General features: G+C 38.2%; 1 protein-coding gene across 2 annotated transcripts in view; it reads right to left on the bottom strand.

Annotated features, from left to right (window-relative positions):
• Window positions 1–14,986: 14,986 nt before the first annotated feature.
• LOC145984486 (uncharacterized) overlaps window positions 14,987–16,947 on the bottom strand; it is a 179,034-nt gene continuing 177,073 nt past the window's right edge. For both annotated transcript variants that reach the window (XM_083118142.1, XM_083118143.1), the window contains exon 18: window positions 14,987–16,467. In XM_083118142.1, the coding sequence (XP_082974268.1) occupies window positions 16,282–16,467 (186 nt within the window). In that variant the 3' untranslated portion in view covers window positions 14,987–16,281. The remainder of the gene's footprint in view (window positions 16,468–16,947) is intronic.

Here is a 16,947-nt window from a genome sequence, read left to right as displayed (position 1 = left end):
TTATGACCGGGTTCGATACCCGGTGGAGGCACATAGTGTTTCGGATAACACTTTAAACTGTAGGTCCAGTCACGATTAGCCTTACTGTGCATAAAGTGGACTTAAAACACCAACCCAATCAATCAATCAAGTTATGAGCACATAATATCCACTGTCTACATTTTCACTTGTCACTACAAACAAATTATACAATAGTTTTACCTAATGACAGCGTGCTAACGACAATGCAAGTGGGGAGATGACGACGATGCCAGGGGGGCTGACGATGATGCCCTGGCTAAGGACCTGATACGTTCCTGTGAAACTTGGGGGAAGGGGGGAAGCTCCATTCAGTTGTAGAATCTAATCATCATAATTGGTATTCAGTCGGGAAACCCTGGTTGAAATCCCCCTAGCCACTGACTTGCAGGGACTTCTCTGAAACACCTCATGCACTCTTTAAATGTTGTCATCAGACACACGAGGTCAGCCAGGACTCTTGCCTTCACACAAGCATCCTGTTTCCACAAATTGTTGCTACCACCTGGTTATGTTATTCTCCTGTGGTGCATCTTCTTTAAACTGTGCAATAAACTCATGCTGCACTGTAATCACAGATATGGACACCTCAAAATGGAGCACACAGAAAGCCTTCTTCTGTTGTGACACCATCTTGGAAACTGACCCCGCAGTCTCCCAGTTACAACTAGAATAGAACTGTTGGTAGCGTATGAGAAACTTGGACAGTTTCCGTAGCTGATGGTGTATGCTGCACTCGTGTAAGGTGAGAAAAACATTTGTTATTAACTTTTGTAACTGCACCATTCTTTTGTGTATAACCTGTATATTGAATGAATATTATTGATAAATATATCAGGTCAAAATATTACTGATAAAACAGATACACTGTAGTTCTATGCCTATGTTGACCAGTTCCTCTTAAGGCAGGCTTCACTGTGTCTTTACAGTTCTTTTCTATTGTGATATTTTCATAAAATATTTCTTGTTATTTTTCACCTAAATTGGGTAAACAATAATAATAATAACAAAGAAGGGGAGGGTGGTATGGCGATGAGGGGGAAATGGGGAGAGGCCATTTTAAAATATGAAGGGCTCGGTGCAATAAGGAGTTAACCCTCACTTCTGTCAAAATTGAGATACACCGTGCAGTATGTGCGGCATGAACATCTGCTGCATTCACCAAGAGGTGGTGATGGTGCTGTGTCACATTCGCACGCAATTGCATGGTACCCTTCTTCGAAAGTAACGTACGAACGGAAAGTTCAGTGCAACAAGGTGTCAAGCCACAAGAAAATGTCGGATAACGAGGAAGGTCTGGAGAGCACCTCCTCATATATTTGTGATTCTGATGAGGAAAATGGCCCTCTGTGCGGTGACAACAGCTTTGGTGACCCAGACTATGTGTGTGGAGTGTCGAGCAGCGATAGCACCAACTCTGAGGTAAGAAAGAAGTTTTTATTTTTGGTATTTTTTTAAAATGTTGGTTAACACCTTATTGTCTCAGACTTGGGCATAGTGAAAACAGTTGGTAAGTGTGCATCGTGATGTGCATGTTAATGCGCAAATCAGCTCACTATGCATTTGTCAGGTGTCGTGCAAGTTAGTAGAGTAAAATCATCAACTTATTCTGATGACAACTGCTGCTAACATAATGAATGTAGGTTAGCAGCATATTGCTGAAATGATTAATCACGAAGAAATTGACATGACACACGTACATGGTTCCCTAAAAATAACAAATTCTAACAACGTACCATAAAGGACATTGCGATAAATCGTACAGAATAGGAAAGGTGGACTCCCGGATGGCACAGTGGTAGTGTCGTCGCCTTGTAATCAAGGGGTCCTGGGTGCAATTCCCGGTGGAGGCACATAGTGGTTCGGATTCCACTTTAAACTGTAGGTCCAGTCCCGATTAGCCTTACTGTGCATAAAGTAGACTTAAAACAACAAATCAATCAATCAACAGGAAAGGTATTGTAGAAATAATGTAAAGATAAATAATCATAATTGTTTGGTCATTTGCAAAAATGATGTGTTTCGGAAATTTCTGTTTGTCGAATGGATTGGACAGTTATTGCTATGTGCTAGTTTACATTTTCAAATAAATTTGTTACTCTGATCCATTTCAGAATGACCTTCACATCACAAGGACGACAGAGTGATATCCTGTGAAACATCCTCCAGCCAGAAAGAGACAATGCGAATAAGATAACTGGGAGAGAGTGAAATGTAAGAGAAGAAGAAATAAAGGGAAGCAGTACACATCCGGGAACACAAAGGATGTTGTTCTAGCCAGGAAGATAGGTGAGCCATGTACTTGTCCAAAGAAATGCTGGAACAAAATTAAGGGGGAGGCAGAGTTCATTTTTCACACATTCTAGGACTTGGCCGATTATGCAGCACAGAACACATACCTCATGAAAAATATTAGAATTCAGAATACAAAACATTCCTACACAAAGGGACAATCTTCCAGGAGGTCATTCATGTTTTCCTATAATTTGAAAATTAATGGTGTAGATATGTGCAAGAAGTCTATGATCGTGATTTTGGCCGCATAGAGCTGTGCGCAAGGAGGCATCATCCCATCGTGTATACAACAGATGAATGGGCAGATGTGATCAGCAGTGCAAACAGAAAGAAGAATTTTCATGTAACACACATGCAACAAACCGACATCAAGGATCTCACACCACTTGTGGCATCAATTTCCAAGAAAACCACCACAGTTGGTAAGGAGCCCCTCAAGTTTAAAGAGGCTGCGGTGTTCATGATGGAATCCGCTACTCCCCATATTTTGCATGTAAGTTATTCATACCAGAAAGAAGCGCCAGTATGGGCTAGGTGCACCCTAAAGAAAAGAGACCATCCACTGCCAGAGGTACCCCTAAAGTGATTTGCCATGCAGGTACAAAGAACAGATTCCCATAGATGTCTGGAAATATTCAGACATAATGTCCCTGTTGGAATGGATCCCTCCAATATACCATAATTTTTATCTCAGCCTTGTTCCGACAGAAGAAGCTGTAGAGGAGAGTGCAGAAATTCTGTATGGACTTGATGACTGATACATTAGGAGGGCCTGGATCAGTTGAATTCAGAATAGTTTGTGTGACCTGCATTCATATGCCACTATTTGGTGTTAGTGCTGAGAATATTTTGGCTGACATTGCATATGAATTAAAATTGTATGTCATTTTTTCTCCCTATAAAATTAACTTCAATTTTTCATTCTTATGTATATTTTTTTGTTCAGTATATAATGATCATGCATTCCTGTTTGTTGTTATTCCACAGAACTGACACTGAAGATTGTGATGCAATAAGGATCTAACCAACAATGGGAAATAATGAACTGAAAAAAAAAAACTAATTTAATCATCTTTGCAATAATTGTACCACATTTGAATGTGTCCATGTAAACTGGAAACTTCAGACATGCTTTTGAAATCAACTATACGACAATACAAACAATATTCAGATTTATGGATTTTTTCATACTTTCAAATGCTAATATCTCGAAAACAACTTTTTGAGAGTTTGCTCCTTCTTGCATCGAGCCCTTCATATATTTGAAATAGGTATTAATGTGAGTGTTGAGAACTCTGGAAAAAAATTGAGTATTTTGGAAAACTCAGTGAAATCTCAGGGAAAATGCATTTAGAGTTCATGTGGGAACCGTGAGAATATTCTCTCACAGGCTGACTGGGGGGAATGTCATCACTGTGTTCAGACACCTGCAAGACATAATATTCGAAACTAACTAACTAACTCTCTAGCCTTCTTGAACCGGAAGGTTCATTCCTGCAGCAACACAGGCCTTCTATCTGCCTCTATCCCAAGCAAGATCTATATACTCTTTTCCATCCCTTCCAATTTCCTTTAGGTCCATCTCAATATTATCCCTCCATCTTCATCTTGGTCTTCCTACTGGTCTCTTACCATCAGGTTTCCCAACAAGAATCCTGTAAACTCTTCTTTCCTCTCCCATTCGTGCCACATGGCCTACCCACCTAAGTCTTCTTGATTTAATCATTCTAATAATATCTGGGCATAAATACAAATTATGCACTTCCAAATTATGTAACCTTCTCCACTCACCTGTCTCTTCATCCCTTTTAGGCCCAAATATTTTTCTAAGGATCTTATTTTCAAATACTCTCAATTTATGTTATTCTCTCAATGTAAGGCACCAAGTTTTGCATCCATATAATATTACATGCAAAATTACCGTTTTGTATATTTTAACTTTTACTTTCTTAGATATTAAACGAGAAGACAAAAGTTTATGAAGGGAGAAGTAACATGCATTTCCTGAATTAAGCCTGCTTTTTATTTCCTTTTTGATATCATTTTCATTTGTTAGTATTAATCCTAAGTACTTGAATTTGGAAACTGGTTCAAACGAGTTGTTATCAATAATTAGATTTTGATTATTACCTAACACTTGGTTTCTGCCTGTAAGCATATATTTAGTTTTCTCTTTGCTAACTTCCAAACCTATCTCTTTAGTAGTTTTGAAAAATATTTTAGCATTATTCTTAATTGTATTTACATCATCCCCCCCAGTAAATCTACATCATCTGCATATGCTGACAACTGAGTCACACCATTTAATTTTAGTCCTTCGTTAGTTTCTTTTACCTTCCTAACAGCGTATTCTAAGGCAAAATTAAAGGGCAATGGAAATAATGCATCCTTGTTTTAACCCATCATGAATTGTAAATTTGTCAGTCATATTAATATCCACACGAATTTTACTTTCTGTTTCACTGGTGCATACTTTTATCATATTAACAAGCTTCTTAGGTATTCCAAACTCTACTAATATATTATATAATTTATCTCTTTTGACCGAATCATATGCTTTTTTGAAATCAATGAATAGCTGATGGACATTTTGATTATATTCCCACTTTTTCTCAAGTGTCTGTCTGATGTGAAAAATTTGATCTGTTGTTGATCTGTTACGTTTAAATACACATTGATAATCACTAGGGCTCGGATTTTTATGACATATCATATTTTCCCAGGGGCTTGTTTTCTGTTTGTTAGGTTAGTTTAAGCACCTTTCTTGGTGTTTTAAAATCAATAACACTGTTTTTATTGGTCATATATATGCATATTTCTACTATATTTTCGGTTTAGGGCATATTATGGCCCAAAAGTGTGGAATAAAAGCATATTTTCGTGTTCAACACACAGTACTTCAATTGTTTAAAAAGAAATTCCTGGCTTGTTTCCCAAACTTATCTAAAAGATGGATATCTTTTTTGAGTTTGTTTTATATCTTAGCTGTTCTGCCCCTCCCCTCCCCGTCTATACACGGCAACCAGACAGCATTGGAAGTGTACGTTATTTTCAGGGAGGGAGTGTATGAGTGCCAAGCATGGTCGTCGGGAAGGAGGTAGAACGGGTCGGTAGACCCCCTGGAAATTGACATCGTTCATTTAAAGATACAAGAAAGCAAAAAGTTGGTTATTCTTATTGTTCAGAACAGAAATAGAGTTCATTTAGTTAGTATTTGAACAGAATAATCAAAGTAAAAGTAAATCGAAAGCATTGAGTGAAAAATACAGAAACAAGGTTCCACAGTTTTCAAAATTCTAATAATTACAGTTGTAGGCGAGAGGTCACACAACAAACTTTATATGAAAATCCCCCTAACATGTAAAGCCTTTTCTTGAATGAGACATGCTAAGGTTAATATCAAAATGCATTCAGATACTAACTGCAAAGAATGCAAAATAAATTATGGAAAATAGTTGTGCTGGTATTCACCCATTTAGTAGATCTAGTCTACCCAGCCTTGGCATGGGTATTTGTCAGTGCCCTTTCATCAATTTCATCATACCTATCATCACTCATCCCCATCATTGCAATTAGCCAAAACGGGCAGAAAAGCGAAGTAAAATAATCCAACTCAATCAATACAGCAGAAAATATTATTCCCTTCCAACAAGATTATATATATATATATTTATATATATAAAAATCAAAGAAGGTAAAAGGAAACACTCACCGGACAGTAGAAAAAAATCAAAATTTTCGCTAATTTCATAGCATCATCAGTGTGAGGACAAAATAGACGGAACCGGAAGTTGGGGCACTGCAGAGTTGCCAGGTCCCCATCGAAGACCAACTTAACCACTTAAGTTCCCTAAAATTCACCTGGACGCACTCCCCCAACCAGATCACCTTCCTGGATGTGGACGTGCACATCGAGGGAGGACACCTGACTACCTCCATCCACATAAAACCCACCAACCACATGCAATACCTACACTTCTCCAGCTCCCACCCGTTCCACACCAAAAAAGCCATTCGATTCTCTCTGGCCCTCAGGGGACAGTGCCTGAACACTTCACCCACCTCCCGCCTGAATTATAACCTCTGCCTACACCAGGCCCTGGTTAACCGTGGATATCCCTCCATCCTGGTTACCAAGCAAATATCGCGAGCTGCCTCACATACCACTACCACCAAGAAACCTGCTGCAACCAACCCACCTGCACTCATCACCCAATATCATCCCCACCTCAACAAAATCAGGCACACACTGCACTCTCTTCTCCCAATTCTCCACAGTGATCCTGAAACCAAAACCATATTTCCCGACAAACCCAGAGTGGTTTTCAAACGCCCCCCCCCCTAACCTCCAAAACATCCTGGTCCACAACATTCCTTCACCACACATCCAACACCCCCCCCCCCCCCTGCCCATAAATGCAACTGCCCCAGGTGCAAGACCTGCCCCATCCTCATCACTTCTCACACCCTCCAGGTGCACATGGCCACTGGCAAATTTACCCTCCATCCCAAAGGGACCTGCCATGCCTCAAACCTTATCTACATCCTCACCTGCAACATCTGTGGTGATTTTTACCTGGGGGAAACATCAACGGCCCTCAACCTCCGCATCAATAACCACCGCTCCTCCACCCACAACCTGGACTTCACTGTCGCCGTCCACACCAACCACCACAACATCAGTTTCAACGACTGCTTCCGGGTAGCAATTATCCATCTCCTACCCCAACCAGCCAACACCTCTGTTCGCAAAAGATGGGAGAGGGCCTATATATTGGCCATGAGTGCAACCACTCCACCTGGCTTGAACAAGGCCACCCAGTAATGCCCATCCCTCCCGCCCTCCCAGCTCATCCCACACACTCACAGTTTACGACGAGCCTGGTGACGAAACTGTTTTTTTTTCGTTCTACGCACCGCTTCTTCTTCGATGGGGACCTGGCAACTCTGCAGTGCCCCAACTTCCGGTTCCGTCTATTTCTCCTCACACTGATGATGCTATGAAATTATCGAAAATTTTGAATTTTTCTACTGTCCGGTGAGTGTTTCCTTTTACCTTCTTTGATTTTTACTTAGCCCCTTTGGCCCTCCTTGCTTTTATCCATTATATATATATATATAATGGATAAAATGAATCATAATATCATAATCATAATCCCCCTACCCCTTTAGGGCCCAGTATTCCTAAAAATAGAACGTCAAAGAAAGGAAAAGATTGGAAAATGAGGAAGGACTACTGAGAAGGAGTACACGTTAATCCACCCACTTTCGAAAATCCAAAACATGTTGATTTGACTACTAAGCCAGAGATCCCGGGTTCGGAACCCGACCTGGGCATGGGTGTTATTTGTGTTTGTCCCTTCATCAATTTTATTGTATCATCTTCACAATAAGCCAAAAGTGGAGGAAAAGTGAAGTAAAACTAACTAAATCAAACAACAGTGACGTGCACTGAGGAGTAGCTAGTCTAGCAGAGATAGATTAATCAATCTCCCATCTCTAATTATTTTCAAATCGCAATATTTATTGTCCTTTTAAAGCCACAGTTCATATGCAACACTTTCTTTTTCACGCGCTTCTCGTCCCTTGGTGTGATCCGCGGAGAAAAGTGGCCTAGCTCGCTCTTCTTCTGCCTTAGCAGTTCCAGGTAGAAACTGGTTTCCGAAGGAAAAGAGAAGATTTCTGCGTCTACCTCCCTTGTCCCTCGCCCCCGCTGCAATGGTTGAAAGGGGTGTAAGGGGTGACCTTCCACGTAGTACACCCAAATGTCAACCTCACTTCCACGTTAGTGCACCCTGGACTCAAGACTAACGAGGCTCTGGCGACTGGCCCCATGGCCAGTATAATTTCGTTTGTCTTGTCCTGTTCTTTTGTCCTTATGTGTGCTGAGTGCCCCTTTACAGCCTCAGCTTTTAACAGAAGTCAGAACATTTTAATTTTTAAAATTTTTTTAGTTATGCAACGTTAGAGTTGTTATTTGTAATGGTAAGGGGCTGGCCCCCGTATAATGTGACGGGAGCAAAATAGCCTAAGTGCTGATGCTCCCAAAATTTTAAATTCAAAATCAAAATCAAATGGTTGAAAGCCCGTGCTTACAGGTCCCCCAGTCTATCTCCTATAGGACAGATAGGGGATTGGTTTCCATTCGATTCCTTTGTAAATCCTCTAAGGAACTAAAGGGAAAATTTTCTGCAGTACTTATGTTCTCTGTATTTACACAACCGTTTACACGTTGTACAATATGTATGTATAATATGGGATATAGTTTTATTGTTTATGAAATGGGAACGTGTTATGTGCAAACAATAATGTTATGCTTTCTTTCTTTTTTTTGTTTTCGTTTTGTTTTTCAAATATGGAATATATAATGATTAAATTACAAATATTTGCTCAGGCTCTCTCTCGCTCTCGTTTTAGTACTGTTTTATTTTTAAATATACTAATCTCTTGGCCTTTAACGGATGTATTAATTTGGGCAAGAGAACGCACATTCATATTGTTGTTGGTTTGGTTTATTTTACTTCGCTTTTCTGCCACATTTGGTTATCCCGAAAATGAGGATGATGTGATGATATTAATGAAGGGACCTCGAACAATCCATGCCGGGATTCGAACCCGTGATGAGAGTGCATTCTTGTTCCTGTTGTATGTACTCTGCAGTGAATAATGAAATAATTTGAAATTAAAAATGTATCCCAGAACTCAAGAAGCCAAATGAATATTTTTGAAGAAACTACAAAAAAGTGTGTTTTGTTACCTGTTTTGTTTCTGTGCATAAAGTGTACTTAAAACACCAAATCAACCAACCATGGGGGAGTGGTTATCACAGCATGCTACGACACCAGGAGTTCCAGGTTCGAACCCCAAACTGGGCGTGGGTGTTCTTTGTGTTTGTCCCTTCATTAATTTATCGTATCATCTTTGCAATTAACCAAATGTGAGAAAAAAGCAACGCTAAGTAACAAAAATCAAGTCAAATCATTGATTGATTGCTTGATCTGGTTTATTTTACTTCGCTTTTCTGCCACTTTTGGCTATCGCAAAGATGATACAATATAATTGATGAAGGGACACACTCAAAGAATAACCATGGCCAAGCCGAGATTCGAACCCAGGATCTCTGACTTAGTAGTCAAATCAACTCTTTTTTTATTTTCAAATGGGGTGGGGGTTACGTGTATTTTTTTAGTACTCATTCATCATTTTGCAATCTTTTCCTGTTATTGACATTCTATTTTTAGAAATACTGAGCCCTAAAAGGGGGGGGGGGTATCAGCCACACCAACCACAATGGGCAAATATACACAATTCCCCTTCCTGAATGTTCCAGTGGCTTAGTGTCTTATGACACTAAACACAAAAAGGACACAAACAAATATCATCAGAATAAATTCCATTCTGGACATTTTAAAACACAGACTAATCAGCACCACGCTTACAAAACAAGCTTCTTCAACAAGACACAAACAAAACACGTGAGTTAGACCGCAATGTGGCAACAGCGTCTACGTAAGTGCCTCTCTTCTGCCTTCCATTTGCTCCTCGCTGCCCAGCAGACAACTTTTTCCTCGTTTCTCATTGGCACCATTGCTAGCACGGGAAATGGGACAGGTTCTAACAAACGCGGTCGCTACTGTTTAAGGCTGCCATTTTAATCAAAATGTGGAATCGGAACGTTTTTTACCACTCGACACCTCTCTTTCCATGCACTGACATTGTGTGCCGGAACCATCTGAGTACGTGTGTTTGTCCATTTCTTCTCATCAGTCATCAAAACATCTATGGTGGCTTTGAGTGTTTTCGAAGCTGTTACAGATGCACGGGATGGACAATTCACTGGACTGGATGCAGGCAGTTCTCGAATATTTCTCTCCGATTTGAGTCTGAACACCAATAATGTGTCTTGTCCTCCCATGTTTGCAGCTCTTATAAAAGCCAAAACCTACCAAATTGTTCATATTCAGGCATAAGAATTCGCAAGTGTTGAAAATTGTGTCACATCAGCAGAGGCGCAACCACAAATTTTTGTTTGGGAGAGGCAAGTACCAAGATAAAAGTACCACCACTAATAATAATAATAATAATAATGATAAAACATTAATAATAATAATAATGTTATTATTATAACATTATTATTATTGATTTGCTTTATTTTACTTCTCTTCTTGTGCCACTTTTGGCTAATTTGCAAAGATGAGGATGAGTGATTATATGATAAAATTGATGAATGGCCAATCACAAACATCCAAGAAGAAGCTGGAATTCGAACCCGGGACCAACATTATTATTATTAGTAGTAGTAATAGTAGTTATAATAGTAGTGGCAGTGGTAGTATCAAAGACGTTATTACCCTCGTAAATTATGCAAAAAGGGGGTAGAAGTTGATGCTAAAGCAAGATCGTTTGGTGCCCAGGGCTGACACCCGCTGCCCCCTTGCTATGGTTCTGAACTTGATAAGACTAAGAAAAACAGGTATTGCGAGCGATAAAATTTTACGAAAAGTACCCTGCCCGTACACTCATTTTAATCCAAGGTGGGGGGCAATGCCACCTGCCCCCCTGTGGTTGCGCCACTGCACGTCAGTCTTGTCATGTATCGGTACGAAGCAAAGGAAGTCTTCTCAAATAGAGCTGGATCGAGAAACAATTAACCCTTCCGTTCCCAACACATCTAATGTTTCGTCTCCCAATACGATCAAATGCTTACTCTTCTATCTCCAGTGACATGCCCAAGGGTGGGTTGGTGGGGTTATAACCCCATTTGACACAGTATATCTTAAAAGAAAAGAATGTCAAAGACAGGAAAAGATGGCAAAATGAGAACTGACCACCAAAAATAATATGCATATCGATAACCCCCTAACTTTCAAAATTCTTGGGCACCCCACTCTTCATCTCGGACACATTTTTTTTTAAAATCTACTCACCAGAAGTTTTTATCATTTCGTATTGGAGACTTAAGTAAGATGCGTTCTTCCTGCAGGTTTGGATATTATTCTTTAGGGTGCTGTCGCCTGCCTTCGCACCTAACCTTAACAAAGCCCTAATTTTCCATCCTTGTGACTTGGATCTTCAAGACTTAGAAAGGTTTCAGAATGAAGGAACATGCGATACATGTCTTTTGGAATGAGCCAATCAACAGCAACGTTTCACACTGTAGCGACACAAAAGACCGCACAAACCTATGTTCGACTTGTGAAATCCTCAGGTGACACGGTGTGAAAATTCCTTTAGTAGGTCACTATTATCGTCACCTCGAAGCGGCACCTCATGTTGACTACAGAAGTAAAATGTCTTCTCAACCGGTGAGAATGCCCCTCAGTTTTGTTCTTTCTCCTTTATTTTCTGTGCTTGTTCGTTATACAGACAACATCTTACAATTTGACATACACAGGACATGTACGTACCATGTAGACATTTTAGCGAAAAATTTGTCGAAATCAAGGGTGGCTCAGTTGGTAACACAATGGCACGGTATGCCAGAACCCTGATTCGTGTACTGAGGGAGAAGAGTAGAAAAGTGAGGAAGTGGAAGGAAGCCAAGGAAATAGAAAAAAGGAGAAGAAAAAATAATGAACTGGAATGGGGGGCTGAAAATTAACAAAGAATGGAAAGGAGTGTTAGAAAGAGTGGAAAGGATGAGAGAAAAGAAGGAGGAAAGAAGAACGAAGTAAAACGAAGAAAGAAGAGAGGAAGGAAGAAGTCCAGGAGATAAGGAATCTGTCTAGGTCCATTAGTGGAGGTATTTATAAGGTCAGACTTTTACCAGGTACCTGTCAATCACTAGTCAGTTAGTGTCAATTAAATGTCAGGAGATTCCTCACTCGGTAATTCCTGAAATGAAATGTTCTAAGATATGTATTGGTGCCTTCCTGTTGTTTTGTGTATGGACCCTGTCTGGGAGTGTATATATAAGATGCTGTTTTGTAACTTTCATTAATTTATTGCGAAGTTTCCTCTGAAGAAGAGCCTTTTAGAGGGTGGAAAAGTTTTTTTTTTTTTTTATGTATATTTTTATACTATAAAAGTTTGCCTTGGTCAGCATTTTAATGTTTTATTAACATGGAAACAAGGCTTAAAGTGTCCCCTAATATGTGTCTGTGTGATGCGTTCCTCTTTCCATGGTTGGAAATCACAGAGAAAGGGACATGGCATAGAGACGTTGCAATTATCAGGCAGCCTCGACAGGTAAGCTACACAGCATCCCAGAAGAGGATCTCTCTGCATGCTACCAGAACCTGCAGAAGTGTTGGAAGAAGTGTATAAATGCCAGAGGGGACTACTTTGAAGGTATCCAGGGCAAATAATTGGTGAGTACAATATTTTTATAATTATTTTACCGGTCTCGAAACTTTCCTGACAAAGGTTGTATTTTATCATATGTATACTTCTAAAAATGGCAAGTTTCTTGGTGAGGTGAAGATGATGATGCTTACATTTGAGTATTGTTCTAGGGGAAACCGGTAGGAAATCTGATTGATAAAATCAAAAGTTTAACTGAAAAAAGTTACGTTATATATTTTGTGCCACACTCTGTAGTCTCATTGTTAGCTTAGCATGCTATAATGCCGAGGATAGACAAATGTGTATGAGTGTTCTATTGCATACTTCTAATCAATGTTAATCTTATGGTGTGATTAACCTAAATATGTTGAAAAGTACCATAAAGTAAGCAAATAACTATGCTCAGATCTAGCATTATCAGTTCAAAAATTGTAGCCACATGTGATATTTCTTTATATCATCTCCCTGCCCCTGCCCATTTTAAGTAAAATGAACACTTTTGCCCACATGAGGCATTGTTTGTGATGATGTGGTTTCAACCGGGGTACCCTTGTTGGTCTACAGCTCTGGAGCCCAAGTCGATGCAAGGTACATCACATGTTTATAGTGGAAATCTGATGTACCTGCCTGCTGTTGTACTCGTGGGTCAAATGTTCCACTACCAGGGTTGCTACTATTTTTTGATTATGAAATTCCCTGACATTTCCATGTTTTCCAGTCCAAAAATGATTTTTTTCCAGACATGTTTATCATCAGGGTTTTTGCTTTTGAACCTTGTGTTTTTCAATTAAATATATAATCCATTAATTATTATGAATACAGTCAGCTCTTGATTCTACGACCCCGGATATATAGACCCTCTCAAAGTAACAACCCCTTTCCTGGGAACCATGAAAAATTTTGAAAAAAAGTTGAAAAATTGGCTGAAAAATATGTTTGTTGCACTAATTTTATTTGCACGCATTCTCTTTACAAGTGCTCTACCACTTCCAAATGGGTTTGATCTAAAAACAGATACCACCACACTACGCTTGAGTGATATCCAATAGCACTTGACGTCTGCCCACCCCTCCCCCAAGCATGTCAATGTTACCCCACATGCGACGGACACTATCCAATCTGCCAGGCTTGTTTTGCTATTGTGATTTCGCTTGCTCTTGGATACACGATGTGCTTGGATGTTATTTTAAATTGACCTTGACTTGCTTCCTTGTCTTAAGAGCTGCTGACAACTCGTGGGGGGGTGGGGGTGAAGGTGAAGCAGCCCGAAATGACTGCTGGACTTGCATTCTTTGTCGATCTGCATGACAGGTCAAGCTCTTTCATTGATGAATGCACCACCATGGAAATATTCACCAGTGTCACATGAGAAATGTGAAAGAAGATCGCACGAATGTTTCCAAAGTACAGAAGTGTGGTGCCTGGAAGTTTAGCCAATCTGTCCTGACCTAGAGTTCAGCAGGTTCTCCCATGAGTTATCAACTCTTGGCCTTGTAGCCAGCAACTTCCAGTAATTGCTTTCATTCAAATGTGTTCCTAGTTCCCTGTAACCTTCATAAAAAAGCAAAACTGTTAGAGATAACCAAAGCCACATAGGATAACTAAAGATTGCTAACCCACTTAATGAGTTGTCATCTAGGTTTCCGCAAAAGTTTATTTCGATCTTACGTGCATCGTAACTCCAGTTTCCCACTTTAAACATTTTCTTAACTGCCGATGTCATAATATTTGCCAAAAAAAAGTACCTTTGGCTGAGTGACTTCTCCCCGGGAAGCGATGCTGATTGTTTCAGCTTCAAGGAAGCCACATTGCCATACCAAACTGCTAAGAAATCAGATTGCTAACTCCAGAAACGTAATCATCTTCACATTGAAATGTACAATTTTATTCACAATTACTAATAGATTTTCCTTCTGTATTTTAATCTCAGGGCTTCAGGTTTCGCAGAATATGTTATCCTGATATAAAGGTATATAATATGCATGATATTAAAAATCTAATCTCAAAGGACAACTGGTCATGATTTCTCTGTTATGTGAGTTTTTATCAAATATTTTTTTATATTTCTAATCTTATTTTCATTTACTTTTATACCAACACTGATGTTCACAACTGTAAACTATAATTCAATATTTTTTTTACATATATTAGGAAGTTTTAGTATGCAGCCATGTATTGAATCAGCCATAATTTCAGTTTACCTAGGTATATTGTTTTTGTCATGGTAACTTCTTGTTCTTGATTTTATTTTATGTTAATGACGTTTAAATGTATGAAGTCAAGTTTTGATTTAAACTAGTACAAATTATGGGTGTAACACAATAGCAAAGAAAATATATGATAATAATAAACACCAAAACTGAATTATGATTTTATTGAATATGCTGCCAGAACTTTAACCATTAAAATAGAAACAAAGCAGAAAATGCACTTTTTCTTACACAGAAGAAAGAAAGAAAGAAAGAAAAAGAGTGACAATAATTACAAACAAGATTGTTTTTTACATCACACAACACATTTAGTACATCCACTTAGTCATTTTTACTGTAACTGTTACCTTTTTAATCTGTCCTCACACTAAATTTCAACCCAAAGGATGCATTTCCACTTGCCATAAATATAGAGGAAAAAGATTTATATTTATGGTTTTACTTAATCTCATACATTGTACAGTCATGGACACTTCTGGATTGTAATGAATAAATACACTGACTTTCAATGAAATCGTTACAACCCAGAAGTGTTCATGACTGTACATACATACACATATTGCTTCTGAATTTAGTTACATTATTTAATTTTGAAACTGTCAACATGAGTTGATTGTAATAACTAAAAAGTCATATAATGCCACATGTAACTGTTAGATTGTTGCAGGAAATTTACAAGGAAAAAGTTCTGCATATAACAAAAAAACATTTATATCCATATTGAAAACATATTTAAACAAATGAAATAGCAAAACTTTGAGAGGAAGAAAACCTAGCTTCATTCCAAGGTTTTGAAAGAATCTCCTACATTACAAACATATATAGATCTTCTGAATTCAGTTACATTAATTTCCCTTGAAATTGTCAATGCACGAATTAATTGTAATGTTGAAAAGCCATGCAATGCCATGTGTAATTAATTATTTTGTTTGATTATTGCAGGAGATATAAGAAAATAGTTTGGCATGTAACAAAAACATTTATATCACTTATTAAAAACATATTTAAACAAATGAAACTGAGGTAGCAAAAATTTGAGGAAAAAACCCTTGTTCCATACCAAGGTTTTGCATGAATCTACTACATAAAGGTATACCTTCTGAATTTAGTAACATTAATTTACTATGAAACTGCCAACACATGAATTGATTGTTTTAGTTGAAAAGCCAAATAATGCCACCCATACTTGTTTGATTCTTGCAGGAGATTTATAAGACAAAAATTCTTCATGTAACAAAAAGCATGCATATCAATTATTAAAAAACATATTTTTAAAACAAACAAAACTGATAAAGCAAATGTTTATGTGACAACGTTCTGCATGTAACAAAAAAAACTTTATATCACATATTAAAAAAGTTTTTAAATATAATAAAACAGATTTAAACAAACAAAACTAATGTAGCACCATATGAAATAGTAAACTTTGAGAACGAAAGGAAGAAAAGCTAGTTCCATCTTAAAGTCATATTATTTATGACCTGATGCCCAACTTTTCCATTATTTCAGCACACTGTCCAATTTTATACATGTACAGCTGCCTTACAGTTAGTGAATCTTGTTTAGCTTGCATTTTCCACTTTTCCTTAACACCTGCCCCTCCAAGATATTTATTCAAATACGTGAGATATTTACAGGCATGAGACTGGTCCAGAATAACCTTCAAAGAGAAATTACATAATTATTTTCTTTACGACTTGAAACTTTACAAATATAGTGTAGTATCTAAAATAAGGAGAGGAATTGATATAAAAAATTTCCAATATTGATAAGTTAGTAATACAAAATTTTCTGATACATAGGGGCAATAGTTAAGGTCTTGGCAAGGAAAAGGGTTTCTTGTCTGCGCTTTCCGATTGTTGGTTAACAGAAATGAGCTGCATTTGTGTTCATTAATATTTAGGAATGTATCCATAGCAATAACATGTGTACACAACAGAAGTAATTGGCTGATAATTAAAATCTTCATTACCACTGTTTTAATTATTTGACACATTATGTTGAACAAAATATTTCTTTATGAATGATTCCTGTGAATTGTATGTATTTGAATCCTGCAAACACCTGGGTTCATTACAAGCATGTTGAGCCCACCTTGACTACCATATTTTTTTTTAGCCAATTTCTAGCATAAGCTTTA

Source organism: Lepisma saccharinum, chromosome 2, assembly GCF_977018435.1.
Source record: "Lepisma saccharinum chromosome 2, izLepSacc3.1, whole genome shotgun sequence".
NCBI classification, from domain to species: Eukaryota; Metazoa; Arthropoda; class Insecta; order Zygentoma; family Lepismatidae; genus Lepisma; species Lepisma saccharinum.
The sequence above is the reverse complement of the archived record's forward strand: the minus strand, read 5'-3'. Positions and strand labels throughout refer to the sequence as shown.